This window comes from Arvicanthis niloticus, chromosome 1, assembly GCF_011762505.2.
Source record: "Arvicanthis niloticus isolate mArvNil1 chromosome 1, mArvNil1.pat.X, whole genome shotgun sequence".
NCBI classification, from domain to species: Eukaryota; Metazoa; Chordata; class Mammalia; order Rodentia; family Muridae; genus Arvicanthis; species Arvicanthis niloticus.
The window spans coordinates 162,494,737-162,521,661 of record NC_047658.1 but is presented as its reverse complement, the minus strand read 5'-3'; the positions used below and the strand labels follow the sequence as shown (position 1 = coordinate 162,521,661).

The following is a 26,925-nucleotide window of genomic DNA, read 5'->3' as shown; positions in this document are numbered from 1 at the left end:
GAACTTTGATAGAAATGCTGTAAGCTAGCATCTCTGGCTCTATATTGATCTGTATCCAGTTTCCACAGCCTCATGGGAATACTGTAAAGTATAGATCCCTGACCCTGACTTTGAACTTTTGCTTGTTGTGACACGTGTTTCTGTTTTATTCTTAGACCCCATGAGTCTTACATATAAAGCATAGTTTCCCCTGTCTTCAGAGACAACACTAGTGTAGCAGAGCATGAATTCTCAATGTGAAGTCCTCAGAATACGCCAAGAAGATCACACAGACCACTCAGTTTCAAATTCTAGTTCCCATGGACTCTACTTGTTCTATGTCTGATATTAGATACAGATAAAACCACCTAAGCACTGAGGACCACTGATAAGAATACTGGTATTTCTTTTAATATGTTCATATGGGCTATACGGCACAAAGACAGCATATCTCATTTGTTATCAGCATCGGCCTAATTCTTTAGGGTAATAGCGTTTAATTAATCAAAAGATGCTATTCTATTTCCATATTTGAACATCTTTTTAAGAGTGAAAAAGATAAGGTAGCTTTCTCTTTCACATCTGTGTCTTTTTCACCCAGAGTAAGAAGGATATTAAGTGGTATGTAGTTCATGAATAATCTTTGTAGTTTCTGAAATCACAATCCTGTCAGTTTAAGAATATTTAGAACTATATTAATTAGAAGATGCAGGTCAGAAGAAATTGTTTAGTCCATACTGAGCACCAATCCATGAGTGAGTCAGCTAGCCAGCCATTTTTATCTTTTTTTGTAAAATATAATTTAATGTTATATATAATGTATTCTATTTGTATATATGATTGCCTCTGCTCTAAACAACCAAAAAACTCTAAGCCATAAGTACAAATATACAAACAAACTACATAATTAAACATTTCATTCTTAATTAAAAAAATAGAAAGAATTTTTCTTTTCTTTCTTTTTGGCTTTGGTTTGGTTTTTTGTTTGTTTGTTTGGGGTTTTTTGAAACAGAATTTCTCTGTGTAGCTCTGGCAGTCCTGGAACTCACTTTGTAGACAAGGATGACCTCAAACTCAGAAATCTGCCTGCCTTTGCCTTCAGAGTGGGATTAAAGGCATGTGCGACCATTGTCCAGCAGAAACAAAAACGTTTTAAAGAACTTATTTTTATCAGCAGCATGTGCTGGCATTTGCTGTTCCGCTTCATACCTGAGGTGCCAAGCGCAACATCCCACGGGGAGCTGATGGGCTGCTTGTCTCCCTCCTCACCCCCTTCTGTATCTGTTCCTTGAACACCGACTCCAGCTACAGTGGTCACCTTCTCAGCTTCTAGGTCTATCTATAAAAAATTCAGTCCATCTTTCAGTCAATCATGTTACTTTGGCTTTCAATATATGAATAATTCCAACAGAACATACAGAGTATTTGAAACACTTGTCTTAGAAGGTTAGTTATAGAGGACTTATGCACATATTCAACCTGTCCCTCTTATTTCATAGCAGTAGAAAGGAATAAATCACCCACCTACTACCTCAAGGAGGACCTTAAAATATCAAGTGAGATTGAAGAAGAAACCATCTATTAGAGGATCCTTCTCTATTTGTGTGAAAGTCCCAGTAAGGGCCTATCCATAGGCAACTGAATACCCGGAAATGGGAAAGGTAATTATCTTTGAGTGACAATTCTTATTTTGGAGCTGAAATATTCTAAAAACAATGTAAAGTTATGATTGCAAAGCCTGTTAAATTGATTAAAAACTAATGAGTTCTATAGGTAAATGGGTGAAATTTCTGCTATGTACCACGGTGAAGTCATTAAGATATCATGTGCACAGGATAGTGAGTCTTTGGGGTTCTATGCAGATAAGCAGATATGCAGATAAGCAGATTGAAATGGTTATCTCCAGTTGGCTCATGTGAGGGAATATGACAAGGGCAGTGAGGAAAGGGAGACATAAAGAATGTATAGGTTACTAAAAAACTATTCTAGACAAAGGAAGGGTGTACACGCAACAATATTTTGTGTGTGAATATAAGAGGGTGATGAGCTTAGACCTCTGCTAACAAGGTCTTCAAAATAAAATACAGTAACTATTTCTATGAAAAAAAGGAAGGGAGAAACAATGTGTTAAGTCGCGTCGCTCAGAATGGACTCTGACTATAGCAAACCCAGTATTTGTGTGGTTACACTACTTCAATAAATAGGCATTTGAATGCAGCACCTTGTCCAATACTTGAAAACCACAAGTTGTGAAGCAAGAGAACAGGGCACAAGTCATAAAGGCCAAGCATCTCTGAATGTTGATGTCTCACTACCTCAGTGAATCATCAGATATCTACGACACTCTGACAATTACAGAAATAACTTCCAAAGAAAATTATTCTTTATCCATTCTTCAGTTGAGGGAGTTTTTCAGTTCAGTCTAGGTTGTTTACAGTTTCTGGCTATTACAAATAAGTCTTCTATGAACACAGCTGAGCAAATGTCTTTGTGGGATGTTGGAGCATCTTTTGGGTACATGCCTAGGAGTGTTATAGCTGGACCTTGAGGTAAAATGATTCCCAGTTTTCTGAGAAACCACCAATTTGCACTCCCATCAGCAATGCAGCAATGGAGGAGTGTTCCCCTTGCTCCACATCCTTGCCAGCATGTGCTTGTCACTTGAGTTTTTGATCTTAGTTATTCTGATGGGTGGAAGGTGGAATCTCAGAGTTGTTTTGATTTACCTTTTTTCGATGACTATGAGCTTTGAACATTTCTTTAAGTTCTTCTCGGCCATTTGAGATTCCTCTGTTGAGAATTCTCTGCTTTGCCCTGTACCCCATTTTAAAATTGGGTTATTTGGGTTGTTGGTGTCTAATTTCTTGACTTCTTGGAAATTTTGGACATTAGCCGTTTGTCAGATGCAGCGTTGCTGAAGATCCTTTCCCAATTTATAGGCTGCCATTTTGTCCTATTGACAGTGTCCTTTGCCTTACAGAAGCTTTTAAATTTTATGAGGTCCCATTTATCAATTGTTGATCTTAGAGCCTGAGCCACTGGTGTTCTGCTCAGGAAACTGTCTCCTGTACCAATGTGTTCAAGGCTATTTCCCACTTTGTCTTTTATGAAATATACTGTATCCAGTTTTATGCTGAAATTCTTGATCCAGGTGGACTTGAGTTTTGTGCAGGCTAATAAATATAGATCAATTTTCACTCTTCTAAATCCAGTTAGACTAGCACCATTTGTTAAAGATGCTTTGTTTGGCTTGTTTATCAAAACTCAAGTGTCCATAGGTGTGTGGATTTGTTTCTGGGTTTTCGATTTGATTCCATTGATCAATGTTTCTGTTTCTGCACCAATACTAAGCAGTTTTTATCACTATTGCTCTGCAGTACAGCTTGAGGTCAAGGATGGTGATTCCTTCCAAAGTTCTTTTATAGTTCAAGATTGTTTTGGCTATCCTAGGTTTTTTGTTTTTCCATATGAAATTGAGAATTGTTCTTTCATGGTCTATAAAAAATTGGGTTGGAATTTTGATGGGAATTGCACTGCATCTGTAGACTGCTTTTGATAAGATGGCCATTTTCACTATGTTAATCCTACCTATCCATGAGATGGGTGATCTTTCCACTTTTTGATATCTTCTTCAATTTCTTTCTTCAGGGACTTAAAGTTCTTGTCATACAGATCTTTTACTTGCTTGGGGAGCAGAGACTGAGGGAATGTCCAACCAATAACCAGCCCAACTTGAGACCCATCCCATGGGTATGCACCAATCTCTAACACTATTAATGATACTCTGTTATACTTGCAGATAGGAACAAGTTATCCTCTGAGAAGCTCCACCCAGCAGCTGACTTGGACAAACTCAGACACCCACAACAAACAGTGGATGGAGCTTGGGGACTCTTATGGAAGAACAGGAGGAAGGATTACAGACCCCAAGGGGTTAGGAACTCCATAATAAGACCAATTGAGTCAACTAACCTGGAGCCTTGGGATCTCAGAGTCTGAACCACCAACCAAAGAACATACATATGCTGGACCTAGGTCTCCCTATACATATGTAGCAGATGTGCAGCTTGGACTTCATGTAAGTCCCAAACAACTGGAGTGGGGGCCGGGGGGAGTGAGGGGAGGCTATCCCAAAAGCTGTTGCCTGTAAGTGGAATTTGTTCTTGCAGCTGGGCTATCTTGTCTAGCCTCAGTGGGAGAGGAAGAGCCTAACCTCATAGAGACTTGAAGTGCCAGGGTCAGGGTATACCCCGGGGGGACCCCCACCCACTCAGAGGAGAATGGGAGGGAAGAAAGGGGATGGGAGAAGAATTGTGGAAGGGGGCTGACCAGGAAGGGGGCAGTGAGAAGGATGTAAAGTGAATAAGTAAAAAAAAAAAAAATTTAATTTAAAAAATTAACAGAAGAACCAACTTTAAGAGCTCAGTAATTAAAACCACACCATTTTTCTGTAACCTACACACAGCAATGTTAACAAAGTTCCGAATAAAATAGGGCTTAGTGACCAAATAAGTGTCCTCCCTAACTTGACAACAGTATAACAGCATGTTTAAGTGTCTAGGAGGTTCCCAAGACTAAAACAAATAACAAACAAGGACAACCAAAAAAGCCCACATCCTCTTTAATTGTTCAAGTCACAATATATATTTATAAAAATTAATTCACACAAAAAAGTTTCATTGAATATATATATATATATATATATATATATATATATATATATAAAACTTGTAATATACTTACTTAATAAACATCTATTGGACATTTAACAGGCTAAATCTTACACAAAAGCAAAGAAAACACAATGCCTTTACTAAGATTTCATTACATACTCTAGATACATACTTGCTATTATATGTGTATTATGTGATAACTTTGTCAAATAAAGATAAATGTTAATATTGAATGAAAGTGAAGTATTGGACACACTGTGATTACCTAACAAGGAAGATTATATGCACTTTGATTAGTTATTGTCCAAATTGACAATAATTTAATGATCAGTAGACTATTGTCAAAATAAGTATTGGTAGGAAATGTTTAAGATAACTAGGTTTATCTATAATGGAATATGACAGTCATATCATTCCTGTGACTAAGACAGAATAAATGAAGCATGCAAAACACTGTTTAATAAATTCCATTTGTTTAAAAAAAATTTTCTGGAGAGTCTTCGAAGTCTAAATTTGTATAAGAGTATACTGACAGAATTTCTCTGAAATCTTAATGTATTTTTTTTTCTTTTCCTTCCTCCCTCCCTCCTACCCTTTCTTCTTCCTGAATACAGGTCTCATGTAGCCCAACCTGGTCTCCAACTTGTATGTAACCAAGGATGACCCTGGACTCCTGATAAACATCAGGGTATCTTGACTAGAACTTTTAAAACTTGAACTTAAAATGAAGATTACCTTTCTTATAAGATGGTTTTCAGTGTCGGCCACATAGATGGCATTACCTGCTATAGCTACACCCTGTGGAGAATTAAAAGACGACTCTGAAAACATCCCATCTTTCCTTCCAGGATTCGGTCCTAAAAGACAAGACAGTTGTGAGATTTTTTTTTTTTTTCATGTTAAAAAAGCAACTTCAAAGTAAAATCTTCCAAATAAATGATTTTAAAATATGCATTTAATGCTGGAATTTTTAAAAATAAGTAACACAGTATTTCAGTATTTCTATTTTAAAATGAAAATGTGGGGTTGGACAGATGGCTCACAGTTCTGAGTGTTGACTCCTTTTCTAGAGGACTGAATTCAACCCCCAGCACCCACATAGTAGCTCACAAACACTAGTCCTGAAGGATACAGTGCCCTCTTCTGGCCTTTGAGAACACTACACCACACACATACAGTGAGTGCACAGACATGCAAGCAAGCAACATATCATTCACATAAAAAAATTAAATCATTAAAAATTTTAAAATGAAAACATTTGCTATTTTCCTCTATTTCTGTTTCGATATATTTTGGCCAATGACAGGGCTTATACTGTTATAGTTCTTTGTACACTTCAGTAGCATATATAGCAGAAAATAATTTTAAAAGCTTTTTAAAATTGTTTTAAAAATTTAAAATTGTTACCTATCTAGAAAGGTAAAAATAACTTTAGCCTTTCAGCAGCTAAAATGATAAATTTTCAAATTTGATTTATTTTATGTGTGTGTCACCTGCGTGCATATATGATAAGCACCATGTGTGCTGATAACACAGAGCCCCTGGAACTGGAATTACAGATACTTGTCAATTGCCATATGGTGCTGGGAATGGAGACCAGGGCCTCTGAAAAAAACAAATGCTCTTAATCACTAGGCCATCTCTCTAGTCCCAAAAGGGATAATTTTTTAAAAAACAATTTTGGACAACAGAGTCGTTTGACTGTAAAACAAAACTCTATATACACTCTTTCCCTAAAACAATACTTACACTCGAACTGCTGTAAAAAGCCCTACACCTTGAGAGCCTTCTTGTCTTATTGAGTCAAGAAGCCCAGGGTGACACTCCTTCCTGCCCGCTGTCTCATGGTCACTAAGACATGCAACAAGCCGTGCATACTTTAAGACAGGCAGCATGACCCTGACCTAATGGATGCCTCTCAAGTTTTGAACACCACAGCTCCAAGTGGGCACAGTCTGACACAGTGATCCACAACCGCTGCTACTCAGAGCTTGGAGTCAGCACTCACACACGGCTTTGCAAACATCCACTTTCTTAAACAGTAGGAAGAGTGGCTAGGGGATACATGCAAGTCCCACTAACTCCCAGCTCTAACTTTCTCTAGTTGGTGGTCTGGGTATGTGCTTTATGGCTTAGTTTCACTTCTGTAAAATAGAACTAATAATGCTTAATAATACTTCAATTCATAGTGTTAGAGGAAGGAAGATAAGGAAACACAGGCAGTGTGCTTAGAATGAAGCCAGGGATGTGGTCTGCTATCATTACTATTAGCACGATTGTTGTTGCTGACGTTAAGAGTTCTGCAGAAAATAAGGGATGGCAGAAGAGCTCTATGGCTTAAGATCTGAAAATGCTGAGCAGTGCAACCACCTGAATATCCATGACACCACCAGAGTAACATGCCTAAGAAACCTGACAATACTATACTATCACCGGCAAAATCTGTTAAGTCACATGAAATCAGTAGTTCTTGAAAATATGTGACCAAAGAGTTCTTTTTGAAAACTTGGCTGGAGACTAGTAAGTTGGCTCTACAAGTAGAAGAACTTGCTCCCAAGCCCAACAAGCAGAGTCTGACTCTCTAACCCACAACGGTGGAAGGAAAGAGCTGACTCCTAAGAGCTGTCCCCTGACCTCTATGCCAGGACACACAAGCACCCTTCTACTCCCAACACACAACAAACAAATGTAACAAATAATATGAGGTGGGTGTGGTGGCATAGGCTTGTAATCTCAGCACTTTAAAGGTGGAAAGATTGCTGTAAATTCAAAATGAGTCTGGGATACAGTGAGGTCCAGGCCAGCCTGACTGAGCTAGAGACAGAAACTCTGTCAAAAAAACACATCTTAACCATATGTTAAGAGTTGGCAGTATTCTTATAGGCACACTTGAGAATACCATTTGCTGATGGTTTTTGTTAAGAAGGAACATTGTTGGGCTGGTTATAGTGGCACGCACCTTTCTTTAATCCTAGCTCAAGAGGCAGAGGCAGGTGGATTTCTATGAGTTCCAGAGCAGCCTGAGCTACACAGACTGTTATAGAACAACCAGAATTGTATGTAAGACCCCATTAAACAGAAGAGCACTTATCTACATCACTCTGAATGAATAATATATTAAAGTCTGGGTGGGAAGATAGTTCAGCTGGTAATGTGCCGGCTGTACAATCATAAGAATCTGAGTTTGGACTGCCAGCATACACAAAAAGCCAAGCATGGCAGTACACACCCTTACTCCCGGAAGGCAGATCTATGTGAGTTGAAGCCAGTCTGGTTTACATAGAGAGTTCCAGGCCACCTAGAACTTCACAGTTAGACCTTGTCTTAAAACAATTAGAATAACAACAATACAATGTGTTGCATCTATAGGGGCAAAGCAAATGTCTAGAGTTCAGTGGTCAGCAAGCCTGGCCAAACCAATAGGCTTCAGGTTCACTGATAGACTCTGTTTCAAAAGATTAGGCGCAGAGCAATCAAGAAAGACACCCAATGCCAACCTCTGCTTCTATGCACATGTTAGCACACAGACTCACATAAGCATGTATATACACCACACACCAAAACCACAAAACCAAAACCAGTTAAATTCAATACATTTTTGAAGTAACAATTGTCATAACCGTTAAACAGAAAATACCACGTAGCCCAAACAATAACAAAAGCTTCACAAAACAACATATGCTCTAATAAAAAAACATATACAATGACACAAGAGATGAAAACATCTTAGCACATACAATGAGCAATGGCTTAGGACATGTTTAATCTACTTCCATATGTAAAGTGTGTCCTACCATCAAGTGAGATTGGTTTTAAGGGGTGGCTTTCCCTCTGACTAATTCGCTGTGTTAGTTCAGCCTCGATAAGCAGATCAGTGTGAATGTACTTGGGAGATTTTGCTAATCGTGCAGATAGACACTAGAGGCATGTTCTCATCTAAGGCAGGGAGCTATGAAACGAGATGGCCTGCATTTGCATGGGAAGGGGAGGGGTCTGAGACGTACCCTTTAGTTCCTAAGGATGAAACAAGAGAAAAGTAAAAGGATGTACAAACCCTTGCCTGTTTGCTTTATAGTGTAAATAGCAAGTTTCTTGGTCACTGCCCAGAGTTCTTGTCTTGAAAATCATTTAGACATATTTTGTTAGAGAAGAAAACATGACACTCTCATTTAAAATGTCACTGACCTAAAATCTTGGTATATATTTCCATAAACAAATAAATGAAACACTTTTATTAAAAAACAGGGTGGAACACACAAATATACCTAAGAAATTATATAACTTAGTGATTTCCTCCTTTTGACACGAGGCTTCTGGGTTTTGTTTGTTCTGAAGAGGACAGAGAGGTTAACTCAGACACACAGACTAAATAACAAAATAACTTGGTGATAAAGTCACAAGGCAATTCAGGCTGCCTTTGTATGTTTACTTGAGCTATTTTTAAACTGAAAAACATTCTACATACTGATCAATAAGTAGCATGACCAGTGTCAAACCTTACCTCCAATGCTGTACTGAATCTGCCCATTCTTCTGGACGACCAAGATCCTGTGGTGCCCGGTGTCTGCTACTACCAGTCGGCCAGTAGCATGGTCTGTTGCTACTTTGCCAGGGAACAGCAATGGTGAAGGCGGCAGAGACTCTTTAAAGAGTTTTATTCCAATTTTTCCATCTCTGATCTGTCCTTTGTCTTTGTAATACTTTAAAGTGATAGATGTATATGAAAATAGTTTATCTTTGTTTCCCTCTCCAATCAAAGAAAACAGCAGGTTTCCACGGGGTCCCAGTATGACCAGTGTTGGCCAGCAAGAGACTTCAAGCTCCTGCCAAAGGCTGGCATCTGTGTCATTAACCACAGGGTGGGAGATGTTGTATCGAAGGACAGCACTCTTGATATTGTCCAGGACCTTTTCATTTGGAAACTTAGCTGAGTGAACACCAACAATCAGAAGGCCATCTGAAAAGAGAAAGTATATGTTAAACATTATGAAAATTTGAAAATGATCATCCACACATTAGAGCTTGCTCATTAATATAAAAATTCTACAGATTAAAAAACAACTACACTAATGTATTTCATTGTATTTAAACATATGTATACAAATCTAATCAATCTAAATCTCAGATCATCTTGATTTTATCATATAAACACAGAGGATCAAATCCATGTGCAAGATTAGAGCTCTATGTTTTCAGGTAAAGCTTTTAAAGAAGATGGAAGAAGTCAGCTAAGGGAGGCACACCACAGAGGGGTAGGGCCAGTGCTGCCAAGGCAGAAGCCCTGCTGTCAGCGGCTAATACTCTAACTGAAACCCTACTGTATTCTGGTCGGAGAACCAGGGAGGCTGGTGAGCGTGGGAAAATAGTGAACATACTCATGTCACAACTCACATGTCTCTAAACTACACATACCTAAGGCTAGACCAACAAAGCATAGCAAATATTGAGCACTGAGAACTGAGTTACTGAGCAGAGAGCATGACAAGTGGGCTGGAGGGGTGGTGCAGTGATTAGGAGATTGCTCCTCTCACAGAGGACATTAAGTTGGCTTCCTGGTTGTGTGGTGGCTCACAACCATCTGCAACTCCAGATTCAGACTATTCAGTGCTCTCTTCTGGTGTTGGAAGCACTGCATCCATGTGGTGCGCGCGTGCGAGTGCACACAAACACACACACACACACAGACAGACATGCAGGCAAAATATGTGTACGCATACATTAAAAATAAGTATATTTTTTTAAAAATGGGAACTTATAATCAGAAGTAACTGTGCTGAATGTCTACTAAAACAAAACTAAATTTATATATCAGGACTTCACTAGAACCCAAGTTCCACATATCACAAAATTCCAATGTCTTGTATATAGTCTCAAACTACTATTTCACAAAGAATAGTAAACCAGTTCCCAGTCATTCAGAGCCTCAGTAAGATCTTGCCTTAAACAAACACCAGAGAAGGGTATATGATTTATCATCAAAGGAAATAAAAAATAAACAAGCTATTGATGCCAAAATAATTTTAATCAGCAGAGACTTAAACTGTGTTCCATGAAGTAAAAGAAAAAATACAATGAAAAGAAATAAATGCAAAGACTGGAAACATAAGCAAAGAGATAAGACTGTAAAAGAAACACTAAATAGAGATGTCAGAGCTGAAAACACCTACTTGAAACAGAGAAACTGAATGAGCTCACTGGAGAACAGGTGGCAGACAAAAAGGCCAGGAGCCCAGAGGTAACTCAGAGAAAGGATAAACTCCAGGAGACTGAGGGAAAATAGACACTTCTTCAGGCACCTTGGGATCAGCTTAGAGCATCTAAGGAATTACAAGAACCCAAAAGGAAAAGAGAAGAAATCAAACTTTGAATAACGCCTAATCTTCTAATTCTGGCTAAGGTAGACGTATACATAACTCACGGCCAGCACAGCATCTAAGACCCAAGAGAGGAAAACATGTCTTGACAGCTCATAACCAAATCGCTGAGAAGCAACAACTAAGCAATCAAGGTTTTCTTGTATCAGTTTTCTCACTTGTGAGATGAGGAAAGCATCATGAATGACTCCCTAGGGTAAGTGAGTTAAGGGATAAGGTGTGTAAGGAGTTTAACATAGTACTCAGTACACAGTGAACTCTCATCTAATTTAACCACTATTAAAAAAAAAAAAAAAAAACCTCTAAATTTCAAAAGAACTTAGCAACATCACACTTCACAATGTCATGTTGGGAAACATGAGGGCTGAACCCTAATACACACAATACAGTACACTACTCACATTGAGTAAATATGCAGACAGGAGGCTGGATTATATCCCATATGAGACACAGCTGAAAGGAGTGAATCAGGCTAAACACAAAGGACACACAAAGCCTCAGTGGCTCAGAGAGAAGGAACACCAGGGGACAAGAACTGCTGCCTGCACTCCAGCTTCTCTACCCTAGGGTTCAGGAATGTGTTAGCTCCACAATAGAGGGCACTTGCTAGTCACTCATTAAATAAAGCAGAGCCTACAAGGGTTCAAGCTTGTCTTTCTTCCCTTTGCCTTTCCATATCCACGGCTCCATCTGCCACTGAGACACTGAACAGAAGCAACAGCCTGATGTAGACTGGTCAGCCAGCTCTGCAGTTACGTAGCTAGGTCAGCTCCTACAGTAAACCCTCACTCTTTGTCACCTCGATCGGGTCTATTTTTCAGAACAAACCCTGACCATCACATACACCTCTCTTTATAGTGTTGTTCTGATCTCTGCTCTGTGTCTACATGCATGACATCCTCATCCATCCATGGCAGCTGTCCTACTCAGCCAGAGTTAGACGAAAGCTCCCTGTAGGACATTCACGAAAAGGGCGCATGTGCACACTACCCTTGACTCCTTGAACTTCCTCACTGTTTATTACAGCCTTGATGCTTGGAAGACAAATGGATACAATACCTTGGCTTGTACACCTTAAGAGTACTGAAATGTTGCTTTATGTGCCATGTCTTTGCAATCTATTTGGGACAATTTCATAAGTTTAATGTACATGCTTTTGTTAACTTATCTTTTTGTCTGGAGCTCCTAAGACTTTTTTGTTTTGGTCTGTAATTTTAGCAGTTTTATTAAGTGGTTCCTTGGACTTTTCTGGGCTAACAGTCCCTGGTACCTTATAGGCCCTTTCAAGATGAAGAGTCAAGATCTTTTTTCTATATTTAGTTTTCTTTTATATTCTAATTCAGGTATTAGTTTGGGTGGTTCTTTTGATTTTTTGAGGTTCCCCAAGTAGTTCTATGCTGCACCTCCTTTTCTTGTCTTCTGAGTCCCTCATTTCCTCCCTACGCTGGCACATTGTCATCCACTAGAACCCCCCCACTCCCCTCTGCATGCTTCACCCCAGTCTCACCCACTCCACTGTTATATAAATCTATCCTCCCTTGGACATCCTGCAATTCAGATTTCATTTCTAATATAATTTTGAATTTTTTATTTCTTGAATTCAATCAATGCTCATTTCTTCTTTTCCTTTTTAATTTTAATATTTCTGATCCAAGTTGGTTTTCATTAGTCTTAAATGCTGCTTGAAGATATTATTCCAGTAAGGAACGCAGTTGTCAAGTCTGTGACTATTAGTCCACACATTCTCTTTCCTGGAGTTTGTATAGATGTGACCACCTTATCTTCTCAGCCAGGTTCTTAGCTTGAGAGCTCCCCCTTCTGACAGCTCTGTTTTCTGTGCAGTTTCATTTACTGACCCCACTCATGGAGGAGGTGCTGGCTGTAATTCTCCTCCTTCATACTGGAGCCTAAATTTTCCCTTTATTTCCTTCTTTTGCTTTGGGGATCCATCTGAGGGAAACCACACCCTGCTTGTGTATTTGATGCTTGTCCCAAAGCAACACTTCTCCATCTCCATCTTTCCTGAACATTTAAGGTAAGCTATAACTAGGACATCCAAATCTATGTTAAACACTTGGAACTTTGTATTGGGTATTTCTTATTAGGGCCAAAGGGACATTTTATTTGTGTTCTAAGTCTTCAGAATTACTCTGTTTTTTTCCTTTTTTTTTTCAAAACAGTTGCATTTTTTAAATTTCATACAAAGTATTTTTATTATGTTTTCCCTTTCCCTAATTCCTCCCAGATTCTCCTCACCTCTCTACCCACCCAATTTCACATTCTGTCTTTCTCAAAAAATAGACAAAAAAAAAAAAAAAAAAAAAAAAAACCCACCCAAAACAGAAAAACAATAAGGGAAAAAAGGAGAAAAAAACAAACAAAATGAAACAAAGAGCCGACAAACAAACAAGGGAACCAGGAGGAAGTTTTGGGTTTGCCAAGCACTCAAGCCTGTTCTTCTGGTGCTGGGTAAGCTCCCTCTACCCCTGTCCTCAGTTTGCATCAGGAGTACCTTTAACAGAGTTTAGTTTATGTCTTGATGGCCACATGATGAAGGCCATGGTACTCTGTCTGGCGGTACTGTGAGATGTAGGGTCAAATACAGTTGTATTCGCTTTCCTCGTTATTTTTATGTTGGGAGGTCAAGGAGAAAGATTTTAGAGTAGGTGTATTAGCTACCTTTCTCATTGCTATTACACAATAATCAAGAAGAAGAAACTTGAAGAAAGGGTTTGCTGTGGCTCACAGTCTAAGGGTCAGCCTGCCATGGCAGGAAAGTCCTGCTGACAGGAGGGGGAGGCATTCAGCCAAGAAGCAAAGCGCCGAATTCTGGTATTCTGCAAGGTTGTAATTCAGTCCAGGAACCCAGCCTCATAGGATATTGCTCCTCAAAGTTAAGATGGGTTTCCGCACTTCAGTTATGCTAATATGGATAATCCTGAGGCATGCCCAGACTGGTCTGTAGACAATCATAGATCCTGTCTATCACGGTTTGACAACAGTAACTCTCACAGGTGGCTTCCATTTTCCTTCAAGTCTGGAAACAATGCAGATAAATTTTGTTTAACATAATGTTTATAACTGTAGAGTGAAAAATTATAAAGGCCATTTTATGAAATATGTGTAGATTTTTCGCCTTACAGAACTCGGAACTGAAAATAAGATTTCAGGCCTTCACATTCCAGGTGAAGGACACTTGCTGGATTACATTCCCCAAGCCTCGCCCAAGGCAGGAAGGCATTCCTGACTACAGACAAAGATGCTGCCACCTAGGTGGGTCTATAGCAGGAAAAAGTAAAGATAGTAATCTGAATTGGCAGGATAGGACACAATAGCATGGTGAAAACCACATTTTTGAGAAGAATGAGTGTGCAGAGTGATCTCATATGACTCTAGATCATTTGGGCTAGATTCTCTGAAATGTTCCACTGTTCTTGGTTACCCCTCCCTTGGTCTTCCCAGTGCTATGTTCAAAATTTGTAAAACAACCAATCATGTGTAAGCACGCGAAAATGCAACCATTCATGTGTAAGCGCACGAAAATGCCTTCCTCCCCCCATCCCATGCTATAAAAGACCCTTTAACCCACCACACGGGGCCAAAAACCCTGCTCTTGGAGCTAAAGAGCTTGTCGTTTTTGACCGCCGGCTCCTCTCCTAATAAACCTCTGCTGATTGCATCCAGGTATGGTTTCTTGTGATTTTTGGGTGGCCGCAATGTCCTAAGACTTGAGGAAGGGTTTCTGGAGTTTGGAGCTCTTCATAACTTACATAAAGGAAATCTTCCATATTTTGTTGGTTGATTAAATAACTGTAATCAAGTCTCAAAATGAGCCTCTTAATGAAGAAATGCTATAATTATAAATAAATGCTACAGTATAAATGCTATCAGTATAAGGCACAAGGCAAAGATACCTGCTAGCTCTACTACTATTTGACAAAGAGTTGAGGTACAGACAGGGAGATGGCAAACATAATTACACAAGAGAACCACTCAAAGACAACAGAATTACAAATATTTGCATGCATGTGTTATAATTAGTATGCCAGAAAAATCCTTGAGACTCAATTAAAAAGATTTATCAATTTCAAACATAAAATTAATATATGAAAATAGCCTTCATAGAGCCAAACAATAAACAATTATTAACTTAATAGAAAAATACCTACATGTATAATACACTGCCATATATATATAGAATGATGTTTAGATAGGTAAAAGTTCAAACACTGCTGAAGCAGCAGGGAGATAGTCTCTCTCTCTCTCTACACCCCCCCCCCCCCCCCACTTGTGCTCCAAAAAACGACTCTAGAATGAGGAATTTAGAAATATGCAACAAAATGACTTTTACTATCTCATTTCTAGGAAATGTCCCTTAGTAAGCCCACCACTGTGTGAAAACCTATCCCGTAACTACTCAGCCATAACCTTAGCCAACATACAGGAAAATGGCGGAATTACACTGTACATGCACTGTGAACTATTATGCACAAAATGTCTTAAGTACACCACTTTCTATTTAAGAGAAAAAGTAGTAAGAAATGAAATAAAGTACAAGGCAGAAGCAGGTAAAGAAACAGGTGCATAAATGACAAACCTTTCCATTTCACCGTGAAAACCATGTTGTTATACTCACCCCCACCCACCCAGATACACAGACACAGACAGACACACACACACACACACACACCCCAAGGCTACAAAGATGGCAAGGGTGCTAACAAGTGAATTCCCTGCCCTTCAAATGAACACTGTCACTTCTGGCGGAGGCAGGTGGAAAGACTAGCCTCGGTAACTGTTTAAGTCTTTGAGGGGACTAAACTACAACCAAAGACAGCTTAGGAACCACAAGCTCCTTGGAGAAACGGTAACTGGGGATGAGCTGTGAAAGCGCAGGAGGAACTAGAAATACTCTGGTGTGAGAAGGAAGTACTCCAAAAATGGCATGAGCACAGGAGGCGGCTGGTGGGCAAGACACTGGTTAGATCTGGGACAATGCAAACAGCGAAATAAATAACAGGAATAATTCAAAAGTTGCCAAATTCAAGTAAGAACCCATAAGTTAAGCCCTTTTGTGTATGCATATTATATAGCTGCCATAATACTAATCAAAATATATGGTGGTATTTCCTACTTACTTTCCCACTAATCAATATATCCCAATTATTTTCCCAAAGAAATGATAAATGGGGTGACACCTCAATGAAGAGAAGTTGAAATGAGGCAAAGAGAATGGTGAGGGAGATTCAGGGAGATAAACCGCACATACAAAGAAGACGGAAGTTTGAGACAGTAAGAACAAATACCCAGAAATGGTCTGCCTTCAAAGCCATGGTCAGAATTTAGTCCTTTATTATTCAGACATGCAACTGAAGTTATATGGAAAATGAAACCAAGATTGAAGATGCTTCAAACTAACCTCATGAGCTTCCCCCCCAAATCTGCACTTTCTCTGGTGTTTTGTTATAGAACTGCATTATTATATATCCAACTATATAAGCAAAAATTCAATCTAGAGCGTCTCTGTGATAACCCATGGACTGCCTTCATCATCCATATTTAATTCATGACCAAGCCCTATTGATCTTATCTCCTCTAACTTGTTCTGCCTGTGCCCTGTCTCAGAGCAGAGCAGTCTCAGCACACCCCTCATCTACCCATCGGTAGAGAGCATGAGAGCCTTGTGCTCACAGAGAAGCACCAGGGAATCCAGGAGTGTTAGACATGGAGGACGGTCTCCTCAAGGGGGAAATGTCTACTTGGTTTCCACCCTGAGGGCTGGGAGTAGATGTAGTTAATAGCCTGGTGATCTGTGCTATCTGTAGGGCCAGGTCACATCTGAATCCCCAGACTCTTCCTCCCTAGACCTTTATCTTGAATATTGTTCCTCGGTCAATAGAACCCATTCTATTGCACATAGACTTTATAACTTGGTAACCTTCCTGTTATCTGTATGACTGGCGTACACCAGGTTCTCCCCTAGGCCCTTAAGCTATAGAACCCATCTTTATGGAAGAGGTCACATGTACTTTACAAAACAGTTTTGATGTCGTCATGCCTTAAGCTTTATTGTTCACATGGGATTGAGTGAGTTGTTACCAGGAAGCATTTTTTTCTAAAACTGTTCTGTATTTAAATATGCCTAAAATAAACTGTCCAGTGTCAGACTCTAGAATCTGAACCAACACCAGCAAAGTCATGTTGAACTGATTTCCATCTTGTCATATGCACATCATTACTCTGCTGACCCTGGTATTTGCAGATTTCCACACCTGTCTTATTTATAATGAGTTATCTCCCTAAAAGTCAGACTGATCTCTTAAAAACACACAGGATATGACTGTATCACCATCTTGCAAAAATCCTTCACTCTCCTTACCATGAAGATCAAGTATCATTCCAGAAGCATCTCCGTATCTTTCTCCTCTCAGGTACTGTAGCAACCTGAGCTTCCTTCAGTTCCTTAGGATATCATTACAGTATCCTTCTGTCCCCATCTTTCCACGGTTCTAGTTATCTAAAATCAACTGTAGTCTACAGTTATGGAATAGGAAATCACAGAAGTCAATTATTCATGTTTTAGACTATACACCCTCCTAAGTAGTACAGTGTGATCTGAGACCCACTCCATCTGGTGTCTATCATCCCCCTTTCAAGGTATCCATGTTGAATCCACTACCCACACAGCCTCCCAGTTGCTGCATTAGTTCTGTGTTCAAGTAACCAACACTGTAGTTAATTATGGCCCTAAGTGCAGGAACAGTAATGATAGCAATTCATATTTGTCAATAATGAAGGCATACATTTTTTTCACTGAAAAGGTGAGAGATTTTGACTTAAGGAATGAAAATAAAATCTATGATAAGAATGCATATTTATTCATCACCATTAAGACAGAAAAAGAAACTGTGCTAGTCTTGCTATTATATCTCAAATTATAAATATTACTTAAGGCTACAATCTGATAAGCACTTACTAATGAAAAAAGGGGCCTCACGGGTTATTACAGATAGTGAGCAGTATCCACAGGCTTTGGGCACATGCCTTAAAGGTCAAGGGCACTGGTATATAAGAAGCAGAATGCAGATGACTATATATCACATAGTTTAAATATTGATTCATATATAGACAATTATCAAATACCCTTTCTCATTTTTTAGCATTGAGTCTTAAAATATTCAGCTATTTTTCTTAAATTAGTTTGCTTTTTCTTATCACCCACGTCCTAACAATTAGGATGAGAAGATTCTTCTCTCTGCAACTCCAAAATAAGGATCAAAACATGAAAATCATGGAAGGAACAGGAGAGGAAAGCAAAGAGGAGTGAGATGGCAGAAACAGGAAGAAAGGAAGACGGCAACTTCCAAAAGCCTCAAAGAAAAATGTGCTGGTTTGAGTAAGAATGGCCCCACAGGCTCAATTATTTGGATGCTTAGTCACAGGAGAATGGAACTGTTTGAGAAGGATTAAAAGGATTAAGGGGTAGGGCCTTGTTGGAGAAGGTGTGTCACACCAGGCTCAGTGTCTCTGTTTCTGCCTGCTGCTTCGTATGAATCAGGGTGTAGATGTCTCAGCTACTGCTTTAACACCACGCCTGTCTGCTTACTGCCATGACGATCATGGATAAAGCCTCTAAAACTGGAAACAAGATCCCCATTAAATGATTTTTTTTTTTAAAATAAGGAGTTACTTTGGTCATGGGTGTCTTTTCACAGCAATAGAACAGTAACTAAGACAGAAAGCGTGTTTAGCAATAGTCTACACAATCATCTAGTCAAATACAAAGACAAATTATTTGAGGGCTTCTTGAATACATTTACAAAAGTAAAACCTGTACCCTAAATGGTAAACATAACTTTATAACATAAAAAAGGAGAGAAAATCATCTCAGGCACAGGGACATTATAGATAATAGTATTAAAAAGCAAGGGGGATGAGAAAAGGCTCAACAAGCAGATCTGAATTTACATCTAGCACCCATGTAAAAGGCATAGCACAACAGCTCCATCCTCACAGCAGAGGAGAAACTGAGGCAGGCTGACCCCCAAGGACTCTGGCCAGCCAGTCCAGCAAATCTGTGAGCTCCAGCTTCACCAAGACCAAAAACTCTGTCCCAAAAAATGAGGCGGGGAGAGGCTGAGGAAGATATCTGAGGTCAACCTCTGGCCTCCATACGCAAACACCGAACGACGCCCTGCCATCACCACACAACAATACCACAGATGATCTGGGGCAAAGCTAGGCAAGCAGAAACAAAGGGAGAAAGGATCCCATGGGCCGAGGATGCTGGACGGAAGGTACTGGTACTTAAAGTAGTGGGAATACTGAAATCAAAACCACTGAAGATTAAGTTGAAGCAGAGATCAGAAGCAAAACAGAAAGACAGAAAACAAAGTCATTAGGCTCTTGGTCAGACTAAACCCCTGAAAACATTCCATAAAATGACCAATATTTTCACAGGAGCTCAACTACTTAAGAACACAGACCGTAACTAGATGGGTTGTGGGAAAAGAAAAGAAATAAGAAATGCAAAATCCATTTAAGAGTTAAATGTAAAAGAAATGTAAAATCCAGATAAGAGTTAACATAGCAAACCCGACTACCTGAAGGGCCTATGTGTAAGAAGGGTTCTTGGCCAGCATCTGGATGTGGATGGGTTCTCAGTGCTCCAGACAGCACAGGTGGAGTGGTTCACCATGGCTACACTGGGTAGAAACCATGTGATTTATGCTGAACAGGCATTGTCTTGGTTGTCTGTTGTTCTGGAATATGCCACAGAAAAGAAGCTGCCCCCTGTGGGCACCTCTGCTAAAAATGTAGGAGATGAACCTGACAAGTGGCAGGAAGTTCCCTAGGTGGCAGTGTGCCAAATGTGTGTCTGCCCATGCTGCAGGAGGTGTGTGCTATGTGTCTCTACCAAGAGAGGACTGGCACCCTGCATCTGGTCTCCCCACATCTGCTCCTGCTTGTGTTCTTCACTGTCATCACTTGGAGCCTCAAAGGCAACTATCTTCTGAATCTGAGGCTGAGTCTTCACTTGGTTGGTTCTCTATATTGTTACTGAGGATGGTTTGGAAACTGACTCAAAATGAATGAAACTTAATTCACTTCAAGGTTTATTTTCATTATAAAGTTAGAGGTGTCCTCCTGCAGATGTGAGTAAAGTCTAAACAGATAAGGCCTCACATACTGCATGACCTATACTAGTGTTCACCCAACAATAACAAAATATTCAGGCTTTAACAAAGAAATCTGATGCAAGCTAGGCAGTGGTGGTGCATGCCTTTAATCACAACACTCTAGAGGCAGATGCAAGTGAATCTCTGTAAGTTCAAGGCCAGCCTGGTCTACAAAGCAAGTCCCAAAACAGCCACGACTGTTACCCAGAGAAACACTGCTTAGAAAAGAAAAGGAAAGAAAAGAAAAAAAGAAAAGAAATCTGATGCAGTTATGCATTAAATATACCCAGAAATTACACTAACATTTCTTTTTCTAAGAAAATGCTTTTGTGCAAATCAAGAATTCTTTTCCTGTGATAATAGCCATTGTCCCAAATGAGTACTGAAACAATATTCTTTTGAGGTAATAGCAAAAAGAAGTTAAAATCTTAGAAACTCTCACATAGCAAGCAGAAATTACTTGGACTGTAACCAATTTACTATAAACATGTGTTGAATTACTATGAATTAATGACCTCAGGGCATAATTATTTCTTTTAAAATATTTAAGCATTAGAACGACTCATTACAATTGAGCATTATTTATTTTTTGCTTAAAATAGTTCTTCATATGCTATTAGAAAAATGTCATTGGTCATTATTGTAGACCTGAGTTTAAAAACTGCTTGCTTGCTATCTATCTATCTATCTATCTATCTATCTATCTATCTATCTATCTATCTATTTATCTATCTATCTCTGGGTTTTGCTAGGGTCTTGCTATGGAGTCCAGGCTGGCTTAGAACTTACAATCTTCCAGCCCCTGCTTACTGAGCGATGGAATTATGGGTTGTATCACTAAGCTGGGCAAGAGTGAGTTTGAAACAGAGCCTCTTTCAAGGTGTCTGAATTAATGAGAAATCCTTCACTCTGCTGAGCATCTCTTGTGACCTGGGATTTAAAATATGCTGCTAATATCAGGACAGGAACAGCATTTCTCTGCTGTGTTCACAAATGTCTCAGACAGTGGACGACATCCAGCTGTAAGAAAGCAAGTTTAATCTGGTGACAGCCTACTGAACTTCCTTTTGATGGCTTCTAGATATGTCTTCTCAACATGAATTGAATTATTTTCTGACAATAAAGAACCTTTTGAGTTACCCAGATTTTCATAGCAGCATATTATTGCAGCAATGTTTCTTTGAAATTACATGGCTGAGGCCACTTCCCAAAGTATTCTCCAAGGCTTAAAAATTTATTCCACAAACAGTATTCAAAATAGACAAATGAAGAAACAAATCATTTGCCTATGGCGGTAGTTTTTAACCTTCCTAGTACTGTGACTCTTCCATGTGGTCCCTCATGCTGTGGTGTCATGAATCATAATATAAACATTTGATATGACCCCAAGGGGGTCACGGCCCACCAGTTGAGAACTGCTGCTCTACAGTCTAACAGTCTAAGAATCAGATACCCCATGGTATGCTAGCAAACTAGCAATCTGATTTGATGGAATGATCAAAATCACTATTTTTTTAATTTCCTGATTAGTAATGTTTGTTGATGTTCATGGTATAAAAACTTCCCCTGTGGCCAGTTTCAAGTTTATAGTTGGCTCATAAAACTGTCTAGATACCTAACAAATGGATCCCACTAGTCAGTAGGATTCAATGCTAATGAACAAACTGAATTTCTCCCAAAGTGCACAGATTTGTCTTTATAATGTTAATTTTAAATGTAAAAACAGGATAAAGCACCCCTCCCATTTAGAAATGGTCTCTCTACGGTTCAGGCAGGACTCCGACTTGTCACACTTCTACCTCAGCATCCAAGTGCGGGTATTACAGCATGTACCACCACGTGCAACCAGTGTTGAGCTCAGAGAGGTTATTTTCTATCAATTCCACAGCCTTAACAGCCCTTTAATGTAGTAGCGAATGGAGCACAATCATACTGTTGGACAACCAACTCCAACTAGCATCCATCTCTGACCTCCTCATCTTGCAAACCCGAAAATCCCAGACAAAAAGCCAAGGCCATTCTGGGCTAACAATAGGTTTTAGACTAGCCTGGGCTAAGAATGAGATCTTACCTCAAAGAGAATACCCTGAAACTTAACTCATTGCACAGTTAAGTCCTTATTAGACTCTTTCCACACCATTTTACTTTCTAGCTCTATGATTTTTGACTATTCTAGATAATTCACTTGAGTGGAATCACTGTGTGTGTGTGTGTGTAAGAGAGAGAGAGGGAGAGAGATTATTTTACTTAGTATAATATATTTTCAAGACTCTTCAACGCTGTCAGCACTCCCAAGCACTCCTTTCCGTCCTGAGGGTGACCAGTAGCCCCAGTGTGCATGTCTGTTTTCCCTTTCCACACACCCTGCAGTAAGAGTTTGGTTGTCACTGTGACTTGGCTACAGTGACTAACACCAGTAGATAAAGGTCTTGAGGTTTCTATCTCTTCATGATTTACTCTTGGTAGGCTTTGTGCTTTCAGACAGCTCAGTTTCATCACTGGCACACAATTCTATGTGCTCTTCTAATCCTTATTTCAATAGAACAAGTAAGTAGTAATAGCTTCACCTGCACTTCCGATTTTAGTAATCTAGCTAAGGTTGTCAGTTATATTGATACTGCCAAGGCATCAATTTTTAGTTTCTATTATTTTCCTATTGTCTATTCCGTTTTTCTCTACTCAAACCTTCACTGTTTGGTGCCTTCTTAATTTCATGAAAGTTAGTTCTTTTTCTAGTTCTTTATGCTATAAATTTGGTTGGTATATTTTTAAAAATGTGTTTATAAGCTTTTTTATAATATAGCATAAATGTTTGTTTGTTTCTAAGTATGTTCTAATTTTCTTGTAACCTCCATTTTGGTCTATTGGGTATTTAAAGATGTATTCAATTTTCATAAATCATTTATCACAACAGCTTTCTTTCTATTGATTTCTAACTTTAATTGATAACAAGAGAAGATACTTGGAATATTCTTTTAAAACCTACTGAAAAAACTATGACCTGTCTGTCCTAGAAAATGACCCATGTGGACTTGAAAAAAATGTTTGTCCTAACAGTGTTGAGGTGTTCTGTGTAGGTGGGAGATCTAGCTGCGTTACTTCATCTTTCAAGTCCTTTATTTCCTTACAAATCTTCTGTCTGGATGTGGCACTCATTATGGAGAATGAGTATTGAATTCTTCAACTACTATCACAGAATTGTCAATTTCTTTCCTTAAATCTGTCAATACATTTTAGACTAATTTTTATTATGCATCTGTCTACGTCTTCCAGAAATCAAGCTACAACATCATTGTTCCAATAATGTAGTTTTTGTAACTACCATGTGTTTCCTTACACCTGTTCTTCTCAGGCTTTGAAACAGTCGGTGGCGTGTGTTCTTGTCCACCTGCAGAGCGCTAACGAGCTCCCCAGCATTTATGTTTTCCTTTCTCTCACACTTGAGAAGCATAACTAACAACTGCAAGACTTTGCACACAGTCTTCCTTTAGGAATCAGAATATACTGCCCCACTGTCTTCAGCGTCTGGCCTCATCACAACATCACATCACAACATCTCCTCATCTGAGGACTGCCAACTCCTCACGCTCTCGGAGCATAACCAGCTGCTTCTCTCCTACTGCTGAGTTCTGTGTCCTTGTGTCTCAGCACTATTCTAGTCTTGGGGTGGTTCTCTTTGAGTCATTCTACTTAAGAGTTCAGTCAACTTCTTGGATATTTATAATCATGTCTTTTATTAAATTGGGACAGGTGTTGGCCATTACTTCTTTAAAAGTCCCTGCTACAAAGCATCTGATCTATTTGATGTACCCTGTGTATCCCTAGACTCCAATCCTTTCAAACATTTTCTAAAATTCTTAGCAGTTTCTGCTGCCTTAGCTCTAAGCTCAGAGTCTTTTCTTCAGCTGCTTCAGTCTGCCTCCAAATACCCACTTCAGATGTGTAGTCTTCAGCCCAGTGTTTGCTTTGTGTTGTCAAAGCTTCCCCCATCTCTTTACTGTTCTTTCCTTCTGCCCGTGTACTGTTTTATCTTTTCTACCCCTTCCTATTGTTCTATAAGCATCTTTAATATTTGTTTTAGAGAGTCTCATACACATCTCATTTTAAAGAGATAGGTTCCATGGTTCATGTTTTCTTTGACTAGGCTATTTTTCCTTGTCCTTTTGGTTTAGTTTTAATTATCTTGTGACTTTTGCTAAAAATATTCAGCAACTCTGCCTTCAAATGAACGAAGAGTTCCACCCTAGACAGAATCTGTCTACATCTGTCTACACAACCATCTCTGTAAGAGCATTTCTGTTGCTTCCTACTCCTCCATCTTCCTGGACCCCTTTCTACTTAGAAAGTGTTACGCTTTTCAGAGACTTGTTTATATATACATGAGCTGTTAAAAAAAAAAATTCCACATCAACTGGCAGAAGACACAGAGTCTTGGGAGGATGTCAATGACTTTCTCTGGGTATGGTGTCAACCAACTAAGCTAATTACATAGTCATTTAGGGGGTCAACATTAGGATTTTTAACATAGTTCTAAAATACAATTTTATTATGTCTCCTTCTATAAAAAATTCACAACCCCCCTTTTGTTAAAAACAAAACAAAATAAAAAACATTCTTCAACTTTGTCACATCATCAATGGAAGAGGAGAGTCTGAATTCTTAGGAACACCCCAAAGGTCACTTTATGGCATGCGTTAACCTATCAGTCTGTCTCATTTTATTTGTTACTTTTATGTTTTTAAAGATTACTTATATATTTTATGTATGTGAGCCCTCTGTCTGCATGTACACCTACATGTCAGAAGAGGGCATTAGGACCCATTATAGATGGTTGCGAGCTGCATTGTGGTTGCTGGGAATTGAACTCAGGACCTCTAGAAGAGCAGCCAGTGCTCTTAACTGCTGAACTATCTCTCCATGCCTCTTTTCATGTTTATCAGAAGCCCTGCCACGATAAGCTATTTGTGGAACAAGAGAGCTACTCCTCCTGGCATCTCTGCTTGCAGACCTGACACTCTCAGCAGCTTATGTCCTGCTGCCCATTTTCAATGTCACATGCACTTTTGCTTAGCTCTGGTTTAGATGGATTCTGTTTTACTGCAAAAATCTTTTTAAAGTGTCGCAGGCAAAGTGAGATGGTATTCTCTGGGCGAGAGGGTCCTATAAGACTTTTAAATTGTTACATACATTAATTTTACGAAATAATGCATTTTGCCACCTTAAAGTATCTTACTCAGATTTGTTGCATATTTCCTAAAAACATATTCATAATGCATGTTCAATAAGCGTGCTGTCTGGAGTAAGAAACAGAGGCACATACTACCTAGGGCATAATAAAACACAGTTCTTAAATCTATACATGTCAATTTTGATGACTTAGTCACTTGTAAATCTTTTGGTTAATATTATTATAGTAGAATATATTAGTTAAAAAGCACATAAATCTTCATTGTACTTTTGGATTTTATGAGCAATCTTGTTCAAGTACATCCCTAGGTATCCTCCATCTCTGTCTCCTCATGGTCTATCCCAGTATCTAATCACAAAATCAGTAATCATATTACTTTCACATAGACACCAGGAGTATTGATTAGTTCAAACTTAAATAAAACCATTTTATCAATTTATTTACTCTCTTGTTATTTTTAGAAAGAAGTAAAAAATTAAATAAATAAATAAAAACCTGATTAGTCTCCTACCTGGACAGCAAACACTAAGTATATAACCTTCCCCATCTCCAGAGGCTCTAATGCTATAAGAGGATTTCCTAGTGTGCTTTAGAAAGCATTACCTGTAATGAATCATCTTGTAGTGATACAAGGTCAAAGGAAAAGTATCTGCTGTATTTTGCATTCCACTGTGGTTCACGTCAGAAGCCTAATGACATTTCCTGCTGAGAAATTTAAACCTGTGTATCATCACACTAAGAAGAGCATAAAATTGTGGCCAGATGTTTCACTTTTTCATAGAACAAATTTAGTTAAGCCTGGGATAGAAAAAGACTTTTCTAAATATCTCATCATGACAAAAGTAAATTAGTCTCTTACCCTCAGACAAAACCTGAATCCTAAAGTCTGGTTCTCTGGCAAACCATTATCACTACGTTTAACCCCTCATGGAAAAGTACATGATAGGTTAATGGCCCCTGGGAGGCAAGTCAGGGAGTCTAGAGCTTGAAGGCCAACCTGACTACCTGGAGGGGACAGGAGTCAGTGCTACTCACAGAGTCAGATCACACTTAAAAGCACCACAGTCTTGCCAAATGGTCATTCCCCTTTGAGTAAAGGAGCCAGATGCTCTGCCAGTGCTTATGTACAGCAGTGTGTGAGAAACATATCAAAAAGAGGTACCTTTATCAGAGAATCTGCGCTCCAGGGCGTGGAGATCAGGCAACACATGAATACAGTTAATGCAGCAGTAGGTGAAGAAATCAAGAATAACCACTTTTCCACATAGGTCCTTGTAAATAGAAAGCGGCTCTTCTGTGTTCAGCCATTCTAATCCTGGAATTTATACAAAACAAATTACAACAATTAAAGGAAACAACAAAGAAAAAGGGTAATTTAACTAAACTGTTCATTAAAATGTGAATCTTTGTTCCAAAGACTAGTATAGTCAAACACTTTAAGAGACAATAGCACTGCTTAAAGTCTGTAGCAGTTGAGTTTATTAGCAGTTGGGTTTATTAGTCTACCCGAGTCTCTCTTCTATTAGTAAATA

General features: G+C 39.0%; 1 protein-coding gene across 1 annotated transcript in view; it reads right to left on the bottom strand.

Annotated features, from left to right (window-relative positions):
* Nhlrc2 (NHL repeat containing 2) overlaps positions 1 to 26,925 on the bottom strand; it is a 52,013-nt gene that overhangs the window by 21,811 nt on the left and 3,277 nt on the right. Inside the window, exons 2-5 of the mRNA XM_034492393.2 lie at positions 26,556 to 26,708; positions 9,154 to 9,609; positions 5,388 to 5,509; positions 1,189 to 1,318 (exon numbers count right to left, since the gene is read on the bottom strand). Of these exons, the coding sequence (XP_034348284.1) occupies positions 1,189 to 1,318; positions 5,388 to 5,509; positions 9,154 to 9,609; positions 26,556 to 26,708 (861 nt within the window). The remainder of the gene's footprint in view (positions 1 to 1,188; positions 1,319 to 5,387; positions 5,510 to 9,153; positions 9,610 to 26,555; positions 26,709 to 26,925) is intronic.